This window comes from Agelaius phoeniceus, chromosome 1 (genome assembly GCF_051311805.1).
Source record: "Agelaius phoeniceus isolate bAgePho1 chromosome 1, bAgePho1.hap1, whole genome shotgun sequence".
Classification (NCBI taxonomy): Eukaryota; Metazoa; Chordata; class Aves; order Passeriformes; family Icteridae; genus Agelaius; species Agelaius phoeniceus.
The window spans coordinates 119487783-119508826 of NC_135265.1; the positions used below are offsets into that span (position 1 = coordinate 119487783).

Consider the following 21044-nt stretch of genomic DNA (forward strand, 5'->3'; position numbering starts at 1 on the left):
CTTCTGGGAGCTGAACTGGTTCGTGGAGGTTTCACCTGGGCACGCTTGCAGTGAGTGAGGGCAGCTGCAGGGCAAAAGGAGATACAGGGACCATGTGCCTTCTGATAATTCTGCTTCTCCTAAGGACACAGCTATGGTTGGGTGATATCTCCTGGTGGAACCCTGCCAGCTCTTGGAGTGATAAGTGAACAGGATGTAAACAGCAGGGTTTCGGTCAGACAGTTCATGTGTACGGAATTCACCGTTCACTTTAAATGCCTTACATGCTAAGCAATTTTTAGAAACTAATCATTGAAAAAAGTGAAAATGACCTGAGAAAAAGTACTCCATATACAGTAGCAATAATACATTTTGGTGTGTGCATGAGGAAAGTACTTGAGGATGAAATCAGGAAAACAGAGATATATGTATTGAAATTGCAGATATGGTATTTCACTGCCCAATTTTGCATTTTTACTTTGAAATTCCATCATTCATTTATGCTATTGGCAGAATGCTTGCTTGTGTACTAGTGTTCCTTTAGTATGCTTCAGTTGATTTAAGCCAGTTTTCTTCTGAGCTTCTGTGAAGAATTTCTTTGATGTGGTGCTGCTGTCATTTTTCTGGTTCATGTTATACACACTCTGTGATGTTCACGAAATGATGCAGTTTATTACGGTTTGTCTATAGTTTTCCATCATTTTGATTTGTGGTGTTTGCTATGCTGAGGGAGAGTCCATGTGGTGTTGTTGCAGATCGTGGTTTGGATGTTCATTAACCTCTGTGCTCCAGGACATTCTTCTTGTAATACTCATGGATCATCATCTTTGTGTCTGGAGTGCTGGAAAACTGGCAGTTCACTATGTCACTATGAATGAAACCTCCTTTTACTTGCCAAATTCTTATGCTTTGTCAAAAGATAATACTAAATCTCTCAGCCGTGTTTAGGAGGCTTGGGGTGGTTTCTGGTGGGTTGGTTAGTTTGCTTGGGAGAAGGGGTTGAAGTATATGTTTGCAATGAATCAGTCTTTTAAGTATTCATTTCATTCCTTCAAATTGAAAGACTGTCATTTGAAGACATTCTGTAGCTGATCTAGCGTACAAAAAGAAAGTAGGGAAAATACCATTTCCTCTGTGCAGCTCATGTAAAACTGAGCCATTACTCAGACTCCTCTAATAAGCACATCCATGCAACTATGAAAATGAGTTAAATGAAATCTATTAATATGCATACATTCATTAAGTGTTACAAAACCAGCTTTGGTAAAGAACAGTTACCTGGTGATACTGTTGCTTGCACCTGCATTGTGAGCTTTAAATCTTGCCAGCTGGCGTTTCTTCCACAGTTTTAACTCTCAGGCTTTCAGCTGGTTCACTTTCCCACCCAGTGGCTTCTTTTGCCTGATGTTGTCCATGTAGCCTGTGTTTCCTGGTAATCTCATGAGCCCAGAGAGTCTCTCAGGATGCTGTTTTCTCCAGTACACAGCTCTCAGGTGCCACGCTTTGCAGGGCTGAACGCCGGGTCCCCACTGGACCGTGCCCAAACCTCTTCTGTTCCTAATCAGGCAGTGGGGTATGAGCATGGCCTAATTAGCTGCCAGACAAGAGGCTGGAAAGCAGTGTGAGAGTAACCCATAGAACAGGGCAGGTGCATATTTGTCTTCATACATTTATAGGGTCTTTGTGGCAGCCAGAATCCCTGGTGATAGACAGCATTTGCCTGTGTCTTTGTGAGGCCCATCCATTGCAGCCCGAGGCCTTTCTGAAGGGCAATGTCCTCAGACTGCTCAGTGCTGTGCAGGTGGGTACAGCCTGCTGGAACTTGGGCTCTTTGATTAAATTGGCACATGTGATGTTAACTGCAGTGGCCATGAGTTGTTTCCTGAATGAAGCCTAAGTCCAGGGCTTGATGGGCTAAAGGCTAACAATAATTATTTAAAAGATTGCTTCATATCTATTACCGTATCATGTTTGGAGGGTTTTGAACAGACACATTTGGTTTAACTGGAGTTAACAGTTGGCAAGGTACTGCCACAGAAGAAGCTTTAATTCCAGACACCATCTCATCTTCGTGTCCAAATCTCTTGACTATTAACAGTCCGTTCTGGGGCAAGGAGGTTGTGTTTTCCTTTGTGTGAGGATACAAAGCTTGGTGTTAACCGAGATAGGCTAAGATATTCCTTTGAAGCTACAAGAACTGAAATGGAGAGCTGTAGTGTTAATGCTTGAAGCTGATAGTGAAGTAATGATTTTGTTGCTCAATGACCTGCTGTGTTTTAGAAGTAACTAAAATTCTTGGACTACGCTTGTCAGATTTAGGCTGTGTTTTTTGTGTGAATATTTGAATGCATACAAAAGTTTCACATGGTATATTCAAATGGAACAGTATTCACTAGCAAAACTCCTGGCTGCATTTAAACAAGTCATCTGTATTCCTGCTTGTCTTTGTCTTAAATGTTTTTTTATGCTCTGGTTTCTTCTATATAGGTCTCTTGATGTTATAAAATGAGACTTGATCTTTGGTCAGGGACAAGGTTTTCATACTAATTTAAGGACATTTGCAGTAAAACCAGAATTTAATAGTTCATATTGTTGCTTCCTGCTCTTCCTGGGCTTGGGGTAACATGTTAAAGGTACTCTGCATTCCTGTGACCTCTCACATTTGCTGTGGGTTGAGATGGGTCCTTCATTTCTCTTCTCTCATATTTTCCACCCCCACCACCCAATCACTGATATTCCTTGAGCAAAGGCTTAAAATAGTTGGGATGGCAGCACACTACATGGATTTGTAACATTCCTTAGAAGCAAAGTACTGCAAAGCGGTGGAAATTAGGTTCTTTGTGTGTATTACTGCCCAGAAAACATAAATGGGGAATGCAGGGGAGTTCCTGGGGACAAAAATGTCAGAGTGAATGCTGACCTTTAACTTCACTAAAAGGCAAGCTGAGTTCCATGCATTTCTCTGTGTGCTATGCAGTTAACCACCAGGTATCCACCTTGACATTAGAATATTAGCCTTTAAAAGCTCATCAAGCAAATCTATAAATTACAATTTATTTAAATTTTAGGACCTTAACAGTGTTTTGCATAGCATGATGCACTAGACAGATGAATGTACTGTGGAATTCGTTCAGGCAAATTACAATTTAAGAATATGTACAGTGTTGCTAATCTCTAATTACCTACTCCAGAATAGGGAGAGGAACTGCATAAAATTAACTGCTCGACAGCCCAGTCTTCAGAGGGATGTTCAGTGTGAGGAAGGACAAAAAGCTGCTCTTTAGTCAAAAGTTTAGGGCTTAGACTGTGAGACAGAGTTAAATTATCTCCAAGCCAGGGTCATCTTCTCACCTTTCCTGGGTTGAGGCTGTACTGTAAATCAGCCCAATAGCTCCATTTAACTGATCTGCTGACAAGTGAATGATTAACTGAAAACTATCAAGCAGACAGAAGCAGAACACTGCTCAACAACTGCAAAGTAAAATAGCTCTTGAATACAGATTACCTGACTAAATTATTTGCCAATGAGTTATTCTAGCTGACTGGAGTTCAGAAGCATTCTGGTCTGGGGCTCACCATGAGAAGTCCTAACAAAGCCTCTTTAAATCCTCTCCGTGAATGCAAAGGCAAATACCTTGGCAGATAGATCCGAAGGAGCAGAGAAGGCTGTTGCTACAATGCCAAGTCTCAATATCTAGCAGTACCTATCCAAAACCACAAAACTCCAAAATCAGGAAAGGGCAGGTTAGGATGGTAAAATTCCTCATTTCTTCCTGTGTGGACTCTACTGAAATGGAAGCTTGTGATCCAGTTGAGTTGTAGCTTGTGTGGACACAGCTACAACACACTAATCCAAACACTGACGTATTTTAAAAACTGCCAGACTGCTTCTCTGATTTGTTTTTGGAGAATGCTTGGATCACTGTCAGTGCCTGACACGAGTGTAGTATTATGCAGGAATACTTCAGCAGCAGCACTGTTCAGAAACAGGATCTCCTGAATTGCTGCTTGCCAGATACTTGCCAATACCTGTGACTGTTGAAATGAGCACCGTCATGTCCTGTCAGGCCCAAATACAAGTCTTGTGAAGGCAGGCCTGTAGAACATGGGGCTTCTCCATAATCAATGGAACAGTTCCTCATGACAGCTTGTGGGGTTCTGGGGACACACTTGTGTTACAGTGGTAATACAGTGGAGTGGGCTGCAGTATTTTCACACTTGTGTTCATTCTCTACATAGCCTTTGAAATCCCAAGAAACATTTCAGGTATTTATAGGGAGGAAGCTAAAATGGCATAGGCTGTTAACTCATGCTGAGTGTTACCGTTTGCATTAGATATTCCCTGCCTCTTAAGCCTTCTCTGAATGTTTGAAAGCATAGCAGATCCTCAGTAAACATGAGGCTTTACGTTAATGGGTGTGGTGGTCTTTTCTGTTAAACAGAATCCATGCTAACTCCTGTTTGTCTCACACTTTTAGATCTCGTTAACAAAATAAAGTGAGGAGTGATACTGTCATTAGAGGAGCTTTTTTTCCCCCCCTATAATTTATATTTTTATAACTGTTTTATGGTCTCAATTTGCTCAGAAGAACTTAGCAAGTTACAGATCATTTTAAGACATCTGGTTGAATTTTAGTGGGGGTGTTGAAACTTACCCCTGAAATTTCAGAGGTTGCAGAAATAGTTCCCTAAACAGTGCTAGATATCATACAAACCTATCTCATTTCCCCTGTGTCATTTCAAACCTGTCTCATTTCTGTGGGCTCTTGCCCATACAGCAGGAGAGCTGTCATTACAGCGGCTGGTTGGCTTATAATGACGGCCTTACCGGTGGATTGTGGGCACCCCTGGGCACGCTGAAGAGTTAAACTGACACCCCTCGTGTGCGCAGGGGTGTTTTAAAGTTATTTTTACCCGAGCGTTGCTGTTTTTCCAGAGTTTCTGTGAGGAGCCGCCCAGCAGAAGCAGGAATATCCCCCTAGGGGCTGGGGAGGGGAGAGGGGACTGAAGCCTTGGGATTAGGGGAAGTGAAAGCTTGCCCCTAAAACAAAATATGGTTTTAAAAGTGTTTTATTTTAGTGTGGCTATATGGATATAGGGCGGGAGGGGGAGAGGATCTCGCCTCCCGGCCCCGTCCCACAGCCCGGGGCAGGCCGGGCTCCGCGCTCCGCGGAGCGCTGCGCGGGCGGGCGGGCAGCCTGGCGCCGCGGGCGGGGAGGGGCGGGAGGCAGGCAAGGAGAGAGGGAGGGAGAGAGAGAGAGAGAGAGGGAGGGCGGCCGCAGCCTCGGCGCCCAGGCGGAGCCGCCTTTCCCTTTCCCTTTCGCCGCCGCCGAGCCCCGAGCGCGTTACCCTGCGGGGGCGGGCGATGGCTGCGCGGGGCAGCGGCGGCGGGCGCTGGGCCGGGAGCCGGAGGAACAACGCCTGAACTTCCTAGAAGTCGAGGAGCCCAGAAATAGTTGCTGGGGTGAAGGCGAGAGACGCTGGATTTCCTTCCCGAGGTCCTCGCGGTGCGGCGAAGCCGGTGGCTGCGCCCGTGAGGAGGAGGAGGAGGAGGAGGGGGAGGAAGAGCAGCAGCATCAGGAGGAGGTAGAGGAGGAGGAGGAGGTAGGTGCGGGTCCGTGGTACCCAGGGAGGGGAACCGGGGCGGCCTCGGCGCCGTCGTTCTCCTTCTTCTCCGAGTGGTTCGCAGCCAGGACGTGCTGCTGTTTCGGAAGAGAAGCACTGAAGCGTCTTAGGCAACGCTGCTTTGTCGAAATTCAGGTACCCTTGAGGAATTCAATTTTGTGGAGGTTAATTAAAAGGCTGTTGTACAGTATTATGGCTAAAGCTCTTTTGACAGCTCGTCCTTTCTTTTTTTTTTTTTTTTTGTGTGTTTATGTGTGTTTTCCTCCTCTAGCAGCTCATAAAGGTGTTACTGCTGTTTCTGAACGTGCAGTAGTTTTGCAGAATGGAATGCGCCTTTCTTGTTCCCCATTAAACTTAGGATACGTTGTCATGTGGGTAGTGCATTTCATCACAGCACAGCAGTGTCACCTGAATGCCCTTACGGTTCTTCTTGCACTGAAGGATTCTGTGAATATCACTTGCTGCAGTGTCCTTGTAGCTAAGGTTTGTTTATAACTTTTTTCAGACATTCCAAGTGGTTTTATAGACACACACAGAATGAGACTGTATTTTTAAGGCTTGATCTTACTCTATTTTGGAGTCTTCTAACATTAGTGTTGTTTCAGTCTCAGTGTCTAAATATAGTTCTGACCTTTTTTTTTCTTCACCTGCACATCAGTCTCTTCAATGACTGTAATATGAACTAATGGTAAAAACAGAAGCTGCATATGGAGGAGTATTTTCCTGAAGGCTTTATGATACTTTAGATTTCAGGAAAAATTGTTACTAGCTTTTGGAAAGCATGTTGGAAAAGTTCAGTGTTGTTAAGGTAATCTCCATGCATGGTATTTCTTGTAACATAAAGCTAGAAAACTGACCTATTTCTTAAAGGATACTTTGAGATTCTTGTTTAGATCAGAAATGCAGCACAATTGACTTGCCCATGTCAGTGAGAAGTACTGGTTGTTTTAAAAACCTTGGCAAAGCTGAAGAAGTATGCACTAGTGATTACATGATAATGTAACATAATAATAATAACAACATAATGTGTTAAAATTGCTTTCCAGCCTCGAATTCCCACCTGTGATGTAAATTACAGCCTCACCACATCTGATGCTATTGCACTAAATTCTGTTTTCTGTACATAAGCCACTAATCTGTGAATCCTTATGAACTGAACCTTCTCTTTCTCGGTGCAGCGCAGAAATATGTGAGAGTTCAGTGTATGCTCTCACCTGTGGGAGTCTGTAGACTGTCCCTGAAGCATGGATGTAGAATACTTGTTGTGGTTGCACTGATGTAACACAATGAATCAACTGGTGGTGAGCTGGATGGGCAGTTTATATATTGCTAAAAGGTCTTTCTCCTGCTTGCTTTTTATATTCCAGTGTTTAATTTGTTGCCTTTTCATTATCCAACAGATTCATAGTTCTAGGCAGCCATCAGTTCTGTAAAGCCCAGACTTCAAAAGTGATTTCTGGATTGTGGCCTGTAACTTGGATTTACATATCCATTATGTTATTATCCAGCTATATTCTGTTATATGGATTTTACCTTTTGCTGATTACAGTACATAAAACCCTGGAACTCTCTCCATGTTCCATGTGTTAGCACTAACATCCCTCTTAAACAGATTGGAATTCTGTATTTATGTAGTGAAACTGAGGGAGAGCCATTGGTGACTTCTGTTGAAGGTCATGTAAGAACATGTCCAGTATATCTGGAATTGAAGTGTGGTGTTCTCTCATTTCATTTTCATCCAGAGGGGTACAATGAGGCTGGATTGTTTGCCTGGTGTTTACTGAAGTCTGACTGCCCTCTTATGTAGAGCCGACTATGTTGCAGGTGGCTGCTGTCAGCTGTCTGTAAGAGCTCTTCAAAGTAGTTTATGGTGCTGTTGCTGCAACTCCTGAGCTGTGCTATCCTTAGGCATCTACATTTAAAATTTAATTGGACCTGGTGTATAGGCAGACTGAGAAAGCACACCAAGAAATGTGTAGGTAGCAAGTGTGGATTTTCTTAATATATATTCTGTTGTTTGTGTAAGTTGTACCATCTGAGACACAGTGATCCTTGTGGGTACTATGGACACAGGCTAAATGGAATTACTGGAGAATGGAATTACTAAGGAGATGTGTTCAGGATTAAAAGACAACTGCCTCTTACGGGCAGTATTTGTTCTTAAGACCTGTTTTATTACTCAGGGTTTGCTTACCACAGCAGAGAACCTGTGTTCCATCATGTAATAAATATGAATGCAAATAGGTCTAATCCAAGCCATGAATCTTGTTATAGACCAGTTAAGAGTAATTTACGGGAGCTTCTTTTGGGAGGTGGGGCAGAAGGGATGTTCTTGGGTGCAGTACAGTCATGGGAAGGTAATGTTTGCCTGACTTCTTCAAAGTAAATTTGATAGAGACAGAAAGAGGGTAATTACTTATTTCATTCCTTTGGCTGCATTTTCACTTTACTTGCAGTCCTTTCCTGTAACTAGAAAGATTCAGTTGAATTGGACTTTGCCCATGTTGCTGCAGAGGAGTGGTGCTACTAGAAATTTTTAAAACTGCTAGGTAGTGGGTGGATGTGTAAACAGGGAGCTTTTTCCTTTATAGTAGTGGCTCAGTTCTCAACTCTCTCAAATTATACTCTAGAAAGGATTGTGGAGTTAAGCCAGGGATTGACTAGAGTATTTTGGTTAGTGCTCTGTTTTTTAATTCAGGTGAAGTCTTGCTAGAGGTCTACCACGGTGTCTAGTGTTACTGTATTAAAAATTGTATGTAATGTGATATTTAAAAGGATGTATTTTTGTGAATGAAACCTGTTTTCTCCAGAACCTTGTTATTGAACAGCTTCTGGCCATCCCTTTCTCTTTAGAGATTAGCAATCTGTGTTTTGCCTTTGACTTTTTATGAACCACTTGACTTCACATGCAGTGCCCCATCCTGTATTTCTGTTGCACTGGATTCTGAATATCTTGTCTCCCATTTCCTGTGTGTCAGCTGCTCTCTGGTAACAAGAATGGGACACTATTTCTCCATAGAGAAGTTGAGAAAAAGTTGACTTTCTGGGTTTTCTACAAGATTGTGTAAGGCCCAGTGATATGTTGAGCCATTATCAGTGCATTTGTGGAGAAGACTGAGGAAGTGATGAAAAGCATGCCAAAGGTGATACTTTTTCTAACGTTAGAAGAAATAGGGTAGTGTTAATAGTGAATAATAGGAGTGCCTCCTGTGCCTTGCTTTCAGTTTTTTTATATGCAGACTCCTTCTGTAATTGGAATCACAGGTGAGATTTTCAGCAGCTGGCTTAATGATGGTTCAGTCCCAAACTAAGTCCTTCAGGGCAGATGATTAGTGTATAGGAAGTGCCTACATGCTGTTCCAGTGGATATGGATCCTGGTGATGCCTCCAAACATGCTTGCAGGGAGAGTCTCTTGGGGGTTTTGTCTGTTCTTGTCCCTGCTTCCCTTGTCTTACTCAAAGAGTGAGTGTAATTTGCCCTGGCCTTAGAGGTATTTAAGGCAATGTGGCAGCAGCTGGAGAGGCACCAGATGAGTACACAATTACCTGATCTAGCCTTGGATATTCTAGGCAGAGGTTGAAGCATAAGCACCCAGGAAAAGGATCTTTTGATTATAGTGCTACCATCGTTAGGCCATTACCATTTTAAAAAGAAGAGAAAATGTTTCAGTCCAGAATAAAACAGTCTGATTAAACTTCAGAAACCTTTTCTAATACAGTTTGCTTATGCAGAAGAGAGTAAAAGGAGGATGCCACGCACTGCTAAACTATGTTGTATTTGCCTGTTGCATGCAGCTATGAGGAAGCTGTGCTGAATATTTTATACTTTAGACATTCATTTGTGGGTGTTGTAGATTTGTGTATGCTCTCGTGGTGTCAGGGTTCTGCTATTGCCATGCTCTTTCTTTACTGCAGGCAAGGGTCAGCCTGAAAATTGATGTTGTTGTGGCTTCCTGCAGGAAACAGTGAAAATACTGCTGGCTTGTATAAATCCATGGAGAGAATGGACAGTGTAGCTGTTGATAGGCTTGAAACTGTGCCAGGAGGACTGGTGACTTCTGATCTACTCTTAACTTTTTCTGTGCTTTCTCCTGTTCCAGGCCTCCGTAAGCCTGTTTAAGTTTCAGCTTTTTCTGGACAACACTGGTCTCAGCATTAATCTGTCTTGCAGGTTATCTACATTATCTACATCTTTCACTAGTGGCCAAGTTTGATTTGAGGGGACTTACTTTGATAGGTGGTTTTCTGAAGTTCCCTTCCCCTTTGGTCTGTTATCAAAGTTGAGCCGAGAGGCTGCTTGTTTTTAGTTCCAGGAAATGCTGCAACCAGAGGTAGAGATCCTCTGCTGACTGTGTCTGTTAAACTCACTTGTACCTGGCATCCCTTAAAATTCTGCAATTTCCACTTTTGAAGCTGTGGATTAAAATGTCTCTACTGTTTTCTCTCCATTACTACTTCATGTAGTTATCACAGCATTAGTGATTTTACCTGCTGTTTAAACTACAGCTGTGTTCTTAACTGCAGGGTGGTAAAGATTAAGGCAAGTCTGTCCCTATTTCTGTAGTCAGACCTACAGATGTAAGAAGCTCTCAAGAGCTGATATGCTCAAGGCAAATAGAAATTGAAAGAAAGCTCTGATCCTCTGGAGCTTAGTGGCAGAGTGAAAATGCAGTTCTTCCAAGTTTGTCAGTTCAGCTTAGTGTTGGTGACCCAGGCACGGCTCAGAGGAGATGCCTCAGGGAAAGAAAATAATCACAGCCAGTGATCTTCCAGGCAGCTTAAAGAACAAAATGTGAACATTACAGTTTTGGTTTCTCAGATGATTTATTTTTCATCTCCCCAGTAAGATGAATAAATTCTTCCTGAATTAATCTGGTTGACACTTCCTCCTTTTGTTTTTCAGAGGTCTTTCAGCTTCAGATATGAAATAAAGCTCAGTCTTCCAAGACTACAGCTTTTAATCCATACGGCTCCTGTACTGGCATTTAAAACTCTGACACTAAAAATAAGAAACTGAAGGGATGAGAGAAATACAGCCTGTATTGTGAAATTGAGTACAGGCATCTTGGAAACCTTTGTAACAAACATTGGTTTATAAGAGGAGAAGGACAGTGAGTGATATTAATCAGGGAACACCTAATCCATTTTAAAGCTTTACTTGTTTTTCTGTGATGAGCAGTAAGACAGATAAAACACAGGGGCTTATGCTCAGTTCCTGACACTGGACCTGAAGTAGATAAAGGTTGACACAAGTGCTTAGTAAAGTCTAAGCTTAGTGAAACGCTTACTGGAAGTGGTGCCTGTTGACTCTTTGAGTGGACCTGTTATGATGGGGAAGAGCTCAGTTAACCTTTACATCTCAGTTTTAGTGTGTGGCAATGGGAAAGCACTCTTAATCTCATGCTGGTATAAAATTGTGGAAGGTGTGCCTTGCAACAAAGCTTTTAACAGTAGCTTTCCAAAGGAAAAGGGAAACCAATTTGAAACCCATGGTCTGTGTAACTGTGTTGAATTAACTGTGTTGTAGTCAAATAAAGGTGGGGAGAAGCTTAACCCTGCTCAACACTGTAATTACCTAATTGGTGAAGTAGGGAACAATCAAATTAAAGTAAATGCAGTTTACTAAAAATAATTTTCTGAATATCTTGCAGTATGGGATGATCTGTCACTTAGCTGTGATTATAGTGGTTGTAAACATTCCTTTTTGTTCAGGTCATCAGATAGATCTTTGAAAATTAACTTAATTTTAAATGGCAAAAAAAGAAATAACAACATGAAGTTTGATGATCTGGCTTTTGAGAGCAAGAAAAATAGTGAGTTGACTGACTGAGACTAGTTGAGTATCGAGAATAAATCTTTTCACTGGATTCCAGGAGCTTTGGCCTTTGTGCCAACATAAATATGGGTGTCTCTCTAATAGCAGAATTGCATGGGATTAGTTTATGCTTTTTGGAAATTTATGATATGAAATATAGAGTTTACTTTTATACTTCCCTGTTTTAAGAAAATAGGGAGTCAGTGTTGAACTGGGCACTCCTTTTTCCTCTGGCTATTTTGAAGAGATGAGGTCTCCCTCTTTCTAAGCCACTTCTCTCATGTTTGTGAGTTGATCAGACACATCTTGCTCTAAAGCTGTGCTGCATTCAGTGAAGCAGTTCAGATGGCTGTGCTGTGCTGGCCCAAACAGAGGTGTGTAGCTATGCAACATTAATTTTGGCTGCTATAAGCGCTTCTGAAGCTCCTGTTGTTATCAGTGGGGTCCAGTAAATAATGTGCTAGTTCTCAGGGCAGGTGTGGGAAATGCTGTCCTTCTGTGAGTAAAGAGGCATCTAGTTGACACTAAGCATTCTGCCTTTTTGATGGCTTTATTCTCAGTCTCTTGTGTTGTGCCCTTCTCACATTCTGCAGGGAAACTTAACTGTTACTGAAGGGAAGGGATGACCTTACACCCTGTGTTCTGCCAAACACAAAGCATGCCTGGTAAGGGGAAGGAGGGGCAGAGAAGGTAAATATTCAGACAGACACATGATGCTGCCTGTGTCCCTCTCTAAAATTCAGATGAAAAATTCGTTTTCCTCATGTCGTCTTTGATCTCTGATGTGACATTTAAATGCGCTCAGCACGTTCTGACAAATCTGAAGTGCCCTCTGGTAGAGATTCATGCAGTTGAAAACCTTTGGTATTGAAATAAATTGTTCTGAATGTAAGAGTTGGTGGCATTTCTCAGATGTCTGATACCAGGTTGTCATCTTCAATTATTTCTTCATGCCCTTTGTTCCTACAAAGTATTCTCTGTAGTGGGCCCAAATCTGTTTCCAGTATGTCTACACAGCTCAATGAGCTTTTGGATGCACTTATGTCTTTGGAGAATGTGAGCGATTTCAGTGAAACAACAAAGAACTACAAGCATGAAAGTTTATAAAATAGCCATGATTGTGGCTTTTTATGTACATATTAATGTGCATTTCCTGCCAGCAAAAGTTCTTGTCACACAGGTTTTCAGCAATGTGAGTTAAGAGCTCCTGTACTTAAATTTTCCTTCTATGTTCACTTTAAGATAACATGATGGAATTCAGATTTTCTCAAGAAAACCTGCAGATCTTGGACCAGTACCGTTGACGAGACCTCCTGATTGCAACACCCAGAGCAGGGTCCTGGAACGAATTTGCCACAAGAAGCACACAATGGATCTCAAAGAGAGCTGCCCAAGCGTTAGCATTCCCAGCTCTGATGAACACAGAGAGAAGAAAAAGAGATTTACTGTAAGTATGTAGGAGAGTAAGCACTGTGGGCCAAGGCATAGACTATTGGTGCCTAGCAATGCTGCTTTCTTCTGCTACTAAGCTTGGTATAATTTTCAATAGGTTTATGGAAATCAGATTCCTTGCTCTTGTGAGCAGTGGCCATGGTCCAGTGTGAAAAGTTGTGAATATTTTACAGTGTTTACCTGTATTGCTTTCTGCATAAAGAACTTGCCTTTACAATTTTCTGCTGATTTTATCCCAAAATAGCTGCATTTGCTTGTACAAAATATTTAAGTATCCAAGTACAGGGAGAATATTCTGGTACCATTTTTGGCATTCTACATGATTTTTCATGAAGACATTTATTTTATAAAGGGATAAAGTGTGAATTTGGTTCTCTGTGGGGGTTTGTTTTTTGTTTTAACATCCATTCTTTCACAGATATCCTATTATACTATTGTAATTTTTTGTGTAAAATGAAAAAAAAATATAAACCATCAAATTTTTTCACAACCTTTTTTTCTGTCTTCCTTCCTGTTTCTGATTCTAATGCTTATGAGTTTTTTCCTATCCTGTTCCCATTTCCTTGTCATTTCTCTCCCTCTTCCTTTCTTTACCTTCTAGTTAGACTTTCTGGTTGTGAAGTCTTCCTATTGTGTGGGAAATACTTTGCATTGCATAGTGAAAAATAAAGTAGTGCAGTACGGATTTTTGTTTGTCTTCTATTTTCTTTGTCTTGCCCTAAATGGCAAGATCAAAATACTTCCTTTAGAAGGCTCAAACTGTTTCGTTGCTCTTGTGCAACTTCCTCTAAGATTTTTTTTTCATTGAGTGAGTTAGTCACTCTTCAGATGAGGAATGCAAACACTGTGGAAACAATATGGAGTTGCTGTCTGAAGAATACCACAAAACAACATTTTCTAGGAGTTATGTTGCCTCTTTTTCCTCTTCACCTCCCTTTTTTGGAGAATAACAGTGCTCTTTGATTCTATAAGTGTGTCAAGATGTAGCTTGGGGAAGGAGTGTGCCAGTAAAGGGAACTTTAAAAAGAGAACTTTACTAATTCATTAAACCTCTGCATTCATGTGAAACTCAGGTGAGCAGAAAAACCTTTGTAAAAGTCTAAACTTGAGCAGAGCAGTTCTGTTGCCTCAGTGCTGGCAGTTCTGCAGTTAAAATTTGCCAGTGTGGTACATTGAGTATGTACTAACATTGTGGTGTGCAGGTCATTTTACCTGAAGGTCTGTGAGACAGCCTGGGCAGTGTAAAGGCACTTTCTTGGGGAGTGCCCTTGAGAAAGCAGTATGAAATACCAGAAATGGGGGGCAGAGAGAGGAGGGGGGAAGGAATCCAGCCTGGATTACACTGTGCAGAGGTCCTGCTGTCTTCTGCTTTCTGTGCCAGGGAGTAATTAGCAGCTTGACAAGAAGTGCTTTCACAACCAAGCTTTCAAATATTATCACATATATTTTAGGATTTGGTAACAGAAGTGAGGGTCATACTAAACTTCATGGTAGAAACTGTGAATTCCAGCATGTGTCAGTACTGTTACTGTTTCCCCTGTTCTGTAGCTGTGTTTAATGATGGGATCCCATCAGTACTTTGACAGGGAGTGAGAAAGGGGTACAGGGGGAAGAAGCTCTTAGCAAATTTGTAGGTATAGCTGCCTTTTGATGGCCACACTAGTGCCATTTCTGTAAGGAGCAGTAAGAAGGGTTTTCACTTGGAGTGAGAAGAAAGGTCAGAGTCATAAAGGCTAGGAAAGATTTCAGATGTCTGTATAGTCTTCACCTTACCATTGCTCACAGTGTTTCACTGCTGCTTCTGAGACTCTTCTAGAATCTAACTGGTCTGAACAGAAACTGGTTTTCAGCTCAAACCTTTCAATGCCTTACTTAATGCTGGCATGGAAACAAGACAAGTATGTGCAACTTAGCTTTTGCTAGCTCTACTTTTTCCCCTCACACTTACTCTGATAAAGCATTTTTAAAAACAATGATGTCTCTGAGCAGGCATCATTCTGATAATTAAATGAGCTTTTCAGTTTTGTCTCTGGAAGTGAACTTCTCATACCTCCTGAGCATTTTCATGATCTTTTATTGAATATTTGATTTGATTTTGTTAAATACTGTATACTTTTGATATATTTACTACTAATTTTTTTTCTTTTTTCAAATGATTACATGTTTGCATTTTTTGGGTTCTGGCAGGGAACCTTTTTTGTTTCCATTTAATGCATGGCAACCAGCCTCTGTGTAAATCCACACTAGTTTGCTGTCCCTCATTTTTCAGAAGATTCAGTATTCACTTTCTCCATAAAAGGAGTAAAGTATTTCCTTGTTTTGGACCATATCTAGCCTATATTAATTGCTTTCTGTCCTTGCTGCATATTAGGTCATTCTTTTGCCTGTTTTGACAAATAGCTTTGTTTTGGGTTTCTCAATTTTTTCCCTATGCTGTTTGATGTCTGAGGCTTAATTTTCTCTTCTGACCTGTTCTCATCTCCCTTTACACCCAGATCATATACAGGCTTATTAAAAAATCTCTTTCAAGGATGCTGTTTGTCTGATTAAATCTGAAAACTTTGTCTCAGACCTGTGATGTGTAATATTAGTCCCCAGCCCTGTGGAAATTGGGAGGTTTTTTGTTTGGTTTTTTTATTTGTTGACAGTAAATAGTTTCCTTACTTTCTCAATGATTGCTCTGTCAAAATTGGAAAACAGCCTACCTTTTTTTTTTTTTTTTCTTTGTTTAATAAAAATCAAGCATTTAATCCAGGAGCAAGAGCTACCACAAACAGTTGAAGGCTTTTAATTTCAGTGACTTCTTTTGTGAAGAAATTCTACTGCATCCAGAAATAGCTGGATCCTGTCCTGTCTGTATCTAGGAAGACATTTTACGCTGATGTTTTCAAGAATTCTGTTTATTTTTTTTCCTTTTTATTTTTCTCAAAATTTTGTGGTTTTTACCCACATACTATGAGTTGTGATGCATCATATCTATGTTTAAGGAGTTTTCTAAGACCAAATTTGGATTAGGAATAATTAGACTTGAAAAGATTATTATCTAAGTAAGTCTACATTCCTCCCCCCCACCTTTCTAGAAATAAGCATTGCAGATCTCTCTAATCATTACATAGGTGTAGCTGAGAGTAGTAAGACAGCCCTGACATGCCATGGTTTTAGTTTTTATCAGATTCTTAGTGGATATTGTGTGTTTTCTTACCACTCAGTGTGCCCATAACTGTTGGACTTGAAGCTGTTCCTTGGTTTAGGTGTGCAAGAGCTTTGTTGTGTGAACTGGATGACCTCATACAGGTTTTTCTATGCTCTCTTGTGTAAAAAATGTTGATTGTGTCATTGTTCTGCAGCTACTCTGAGAACAAAACTGTTTAAATTTAGCAGTTGCCAAAGAGGTGGATATCATCTCGTATCCTGAATTCTGCTTGCCTGTGCACTCTGCTCTCTGTGCTTCTGCCCAGCTACCTTGGCCCTCTGCTCATGTGTGTTGGCATTGATGTGCTGTGCAGTCATGGGGAGCAGAGGTATTTTGTGTTTGAACATTGCTTGCAGGATTTGGTTGCTGTAGAAGAGACCCAGTTCCTGAGGACAGTGCTCAAGTTTTGCAGCTGAAGCTTTTGCTGCCTACAGCGTAGGGAGGCTCTAGAGGGGGAGTGGGTTGGTTTTATGCTAACACTTGTTTAGCAGTATGAGGCAAAGTGGGTTTTCTTAGAAAGTCTCATCAGCATTCTGCTGGATGCTTCCATTCAGCTTCCTGTGTTCCCCAGGGCCAGGAACTGAGAACAGCTTATGTGAGCAGTTAGCACAGCCTGACTGCAGCCCTCAGGCTGAGGAACTGATGATGGTGACTGCCACTTCCACTGTGGGAGTTAGAGAGGGAGCCAAGGTGCTGTTGCAGGGCAGAATGGGGACTGGGGCATTGGTCCAGTAGTCTGCTTTGGGAATTAGCAGCGCTCTGCACTCATTTCCTTGCTGTGCCCATCCTCCTCCCTGAAGGAATAGCTGAGCTCCTTCTGGAAGTACAAGAAAGTAGAGAAGTGAAGACAGCTAATTGCCTGAGAGACAGGAGAAGCCTGCTGGACACACAGCTGCCAGCCAGGTTCATGAATCCAGGGACTGACAATCTGTCTAGTTACTGAAGTCCTCTATGATGTGGCTTTTGAAAGGCCTGAAGTATGCAGTGGGTTCCAGCTATACCTCCCTTCATCCCAGTGCTGTGTATTATGTTAAATAGGCTGTATTTCAGCCACAGCACCACTTCTTCCTCCCTGAACAATTGTGCCATCAGCCAGGATTCTTCTGTATTCAAGGTGTTCAAATGAACAGTTATCTTCATACCTTCCATATGTACTTTCTCTTTAGGTTTTGGTGAAGGCAGTCTTCGGTATTTTTAAATGTTTGCTTCTTTAGCATTCGTCTTTATTATGAATTATTGAGTTGTTAACAGATTTCATATTAAATTTTAATAGATGACTATCTGATGGTCAGGTGCTCTTTTTGGATATTAACTGATTTATGAAACTCCACTAAATCAATTTTGGTGTTACTTTTCGCTTACCTCGTGTTCAAAAAATTTTCTACAAAGTACCAGATTCTTTTAGTTGTTCTTTTAATCATTTCTGTTGATGTCTGTGTGACTTAGCTATAAGAAATACATGGTTTGATAAGTGCATTTACATAATAAATTTAACAACCTGCCCTTACTTTGACCACGAGATTAAACCTGAGAAGTTTTATTAAGCTTTGTGGGCCGTAACACTGTCTCCTTGTTCCTACAGGTTTACAAAGTGTTGGTCTCTGTTGGCAGAAATGAGTGGTTTGTCTTTCGACGGTATGCAGAGTTTGATAAACTCTACAACACGGTAAGCAAAAAGCAAGCTATGAAATCATGCCAGAATAGCAGAGTAATGCTTGCAGTGTTATGGTTTGAGTTAATCCTCTCTTGAGGAGTTTGAGTCAACATTTAATAACCATAGGAGTCTAATTAAAGATGATGGAGTGGGTTTTTTAAACTTCGGTTTGTTTGAATTTCAGACTCAAAATCCACTTATTTGTCACGTTTTTTATAGTTCCTTGGCATCATAGCTTAATGAAACTTCCAGCTTGGTTGTTGTCAAAACATATAAAATGTGCTTTTGTTCATGATAAAAAACCCTGAAAAACATCTAGATAGATACGTTCCTCCTAAGCAAGTGTTTTTCTTTGAAGTACTGAAAGCAATGAACAAATCCTTGTTTCTTAATAGAAATTTGGTAGTCAGTCATTGATGGCAGTTCATACCTGCAGTTTCATAGCAGGTATGATTTTTTGCACAAAAAAATGTGGTCAGTGTTCCTAAAAAATAGCCCCCTTCAGCAATTAAGTATGGATTTCTTGGGTTTGTTGCTAGAAGAGGGTTTTGCTGTTTTTACGTAGTGGGCAAGTGGGGTAAATACCTGTTTAGATGTGAGTATGAGTTATGTGTGCTGTGTCCATACTTTCCTCCAGTTCTTTGTGTTTAGAGACCATAATTTTTGCTTTAACAAAAGAGGAAATAATTCCCCTCTGATTCCCATACTAAAATATTACCAGCTGCTTATTTGTGCCTTCCCTTCCCCTGTCTCTCTGGGAAGTAGTCAGGCCTTCTCTCTTCTGCCTCCCTGGGCATGGATTTGCATGTGGCAGTGGTCTTCAAACACCGGCTGTGAGCTTGGAAATGTTTGAGCTGAAATGCCCCTGGATTCCCTGTGCTGTTCTTTGCCTGCATGTAGCAGGGATAAACCTGTAAGGGATGTGAAAACAGAAAATCCTCCTTTCAGAGGGAATGTTGGTGATCCTGTTCCTTTGCCATGTTCTCTTGCCATTAGAATTGGCCTTGTTCTGCTGAAATTTGTTCAGCCCTGGTCTCTCTAACGTGGGCAGAGGTGAGGTCCTGGGGAAGCATAACCAGGAGGACATTTCCAGTTTTTGTTCAGAAATTTGTACAATATATACACCAAAAAGAACTTGTGCTGCTAACTGAAAGGAATACTGGTGTTGCTAAGGGAAGAATTGCCAGCTATTGTATTAGAAAACTACTCTCTTAAAAAAGATGAGAGTAAGATTGCTCTTCTGGAGCACTTGAAGGTGAAGTGAATGTAGTCGAGGCTTGATTAGTGCCAGGTTTGGGGTTTTTTTAATACATAATTCACTGTTGTTGTGTATGATCTTCTGGTCAGTTTATCAAGTGTAATAATAATTGAATTATCAAGTGCAGGATCCTAAAATAGACTGTTTATCTGCTTGTAATTTTGATGTAGGGGTAGACCACCTGTGATTTCTAAAGCTTAAAGAATGTAATTTGGACAAAACCCAGATGGCTGTATCCCCTCTATCCCATCGTAAACCTCATGCATAGAGCCCTGTGCAAGCAAGCAAATAAGAGAAAAACAAACCCAAAAGAGATAAAGAATTGATGGAGGAAGGAAGAAAAACAACACTGAAATTTGGTTTTATAACCTGGGGCAAATAATTTTGCACTGTTGCTCTAGTAGTCTGTAAAATGAAGATGAAATGGCCTTTGAATTTAAAAGGGTATGTCTATTGCAAACAAACTGAGTACAGATTGTTCTGGGTATGTTTTCTTTCCCCTTGTGTACAAGCAGAGGAAATGGCATAGTGGAGCAGAATTACTAATAATCAGGTGTTCAAACTGTTCATCAGAAAACAAACAAAATGCAATTATTTCTAGGTACTTTAATATCTAAGCACAATCCAATTTTATGTGTTTTGTTTTCAGCTAAAGAAGCAATTTCCCACCATGAACCTGAAGATTCCAGCTAAAAGAATATTTGGAGATAATTTTGATCCTGGTATGTCATCATCTTGTTATTCATTTTGTCAGTTTCTTTATATGAAAATTGATCTATTCCAGCCTACAAGAAGCTGTCTTAGATGAGTTTTGCAGCGGTCCTCAAAACAGTGACTAAAGCAAAGTTTAGTCATGCTTCAGTCAAGAGCAGGAACTAGCGTGGGTAGGTGTTTTACCTTGTGATAGTGAACGAAGCATTGCTTGGTCGCCCAGTGCCTCTCTTGCACTGAAGGCTATAGCTCCTCCCAGCCCTCCCATATTCAGGATTCTCATTCTGAACTGTCACATGTGACCTCTCTCCTATAAAAGCAAAAGCCAAACCCCAGACTCTTCCTTAGAATTATGCATAGTCCATTTTAAACTTTCTTTGTGTTACATGCCTCACAGCCATCTCTGAAAAATGAAAGAACTCAAGGATTTATCTTTAAGACTTTTGACCTCTCTGTATCTGAATGTGCTTCCTTGTACAGCTCAGGTGAAAATGAACTTCTTCTATAAGTGGAACAACAACAGGAAGCTTGTCTGATATGAGCGTGTTGTGCGCAAGATACCAGTGATAGGTGGCCATTTAGCTTGCTCTGTACACAGTGAAATACTAATGAAAGTCACTTGAAAATTCCCTTGAAGTAACCTGGGTGGCACCATGGATGAATTAATAAAAAGGCAAATGGGAAGGCCAGGCCATTGCTCAGTGTGTTTGTACTGTTCATTCAAGCCATTTTCACTTCAGGCTTTTCCCTTTGGACCCCTCCCAGCCTCCCCTGGCTTGCTGATGTGGTCAGACTGTAGTTTGATCTCCTCCTGCACCTGTTTCAATTGTTCATTTTCTCCTTTGCTGAAGAACAAATTGATCCAAAGCAGTTGAACTCTTAGGATGTGTATGTTTGGGTTTTTTAAAGTTCTGACAAACAAACCTAGTTTTTGGCAGTTGCAGTTAATCATCTGGATCCTGATGTGAAACACTGTTCTATTTTTTATTAGAATAATCAAATACAAGTATCCAAGCTCTGATGTTCTCTTCTGATAAAGATGTAAATGATTGCCAAAATTTCTACATGTATTTTGTCTACAGGGACAAAATACATGTAGAAATTTTTGTTTAGTTCTGGTTCCTTTTCTCTGACCTTGGGATCCTCAGAGCTGGCTGAAGACCAGAGAATGCCATGCAGTCTGGTTTGCACAGGCAAATATGCAGGTGGATTTCTTGGAGCCAAATTTAGGAAACTGAAGTTTTAAAGGGGGGAAAAAACCTCAACTAGAACTTTATTAAAATTATATATGTAAAACAAAGCCCTCAAACTTGTTTTAAATTTCCGTGAACTACACTGAAATCCTTGAAGCATGAGA

At 41.0% G+C, this 21044-nt stretch overlaps 1 protein-coding gene across 5 annotated transcripts in view; it reads left to right on the plus strand.

Annotated features, from left to right (window-relative positions):
- Positions 1-21044, plus strand: part of SGK3 (serum/glucocorticoid regulated kinase family member 3) — a 55384-nt gene that overhangs the window by 16776 nt on the left and 17564 nt on the right. The window contains exons 1-4 of one of the 5 annotated variants that reach the window (XM_077186168.1): positions 5226-5583; positions 12662-12866; positions 17647-17730; positions 19626-19698. In XM_077186168.1, the coding sequence (XP_077042283.1) occupies positions 12789-12866; positions 17647-17730; positions 19626-19698 (235 nt within the window). In that variant the 5' untranslated portion in view covers positions 5226-5583; positions 12662-12788. Of the gene's footprint in view, positions 1-5225; positions 5584-5618; positions 5740-5940; positions 6088-12661; positions 12867-17646; positions 17731-19625; positions 19699-21044 lie in introns of those variants that run through there. The other 4 variants (XM_077186182.1, XM_077186174.1, XM_054629284.2 and 1 more) reach the window with 4 other exon arrangements.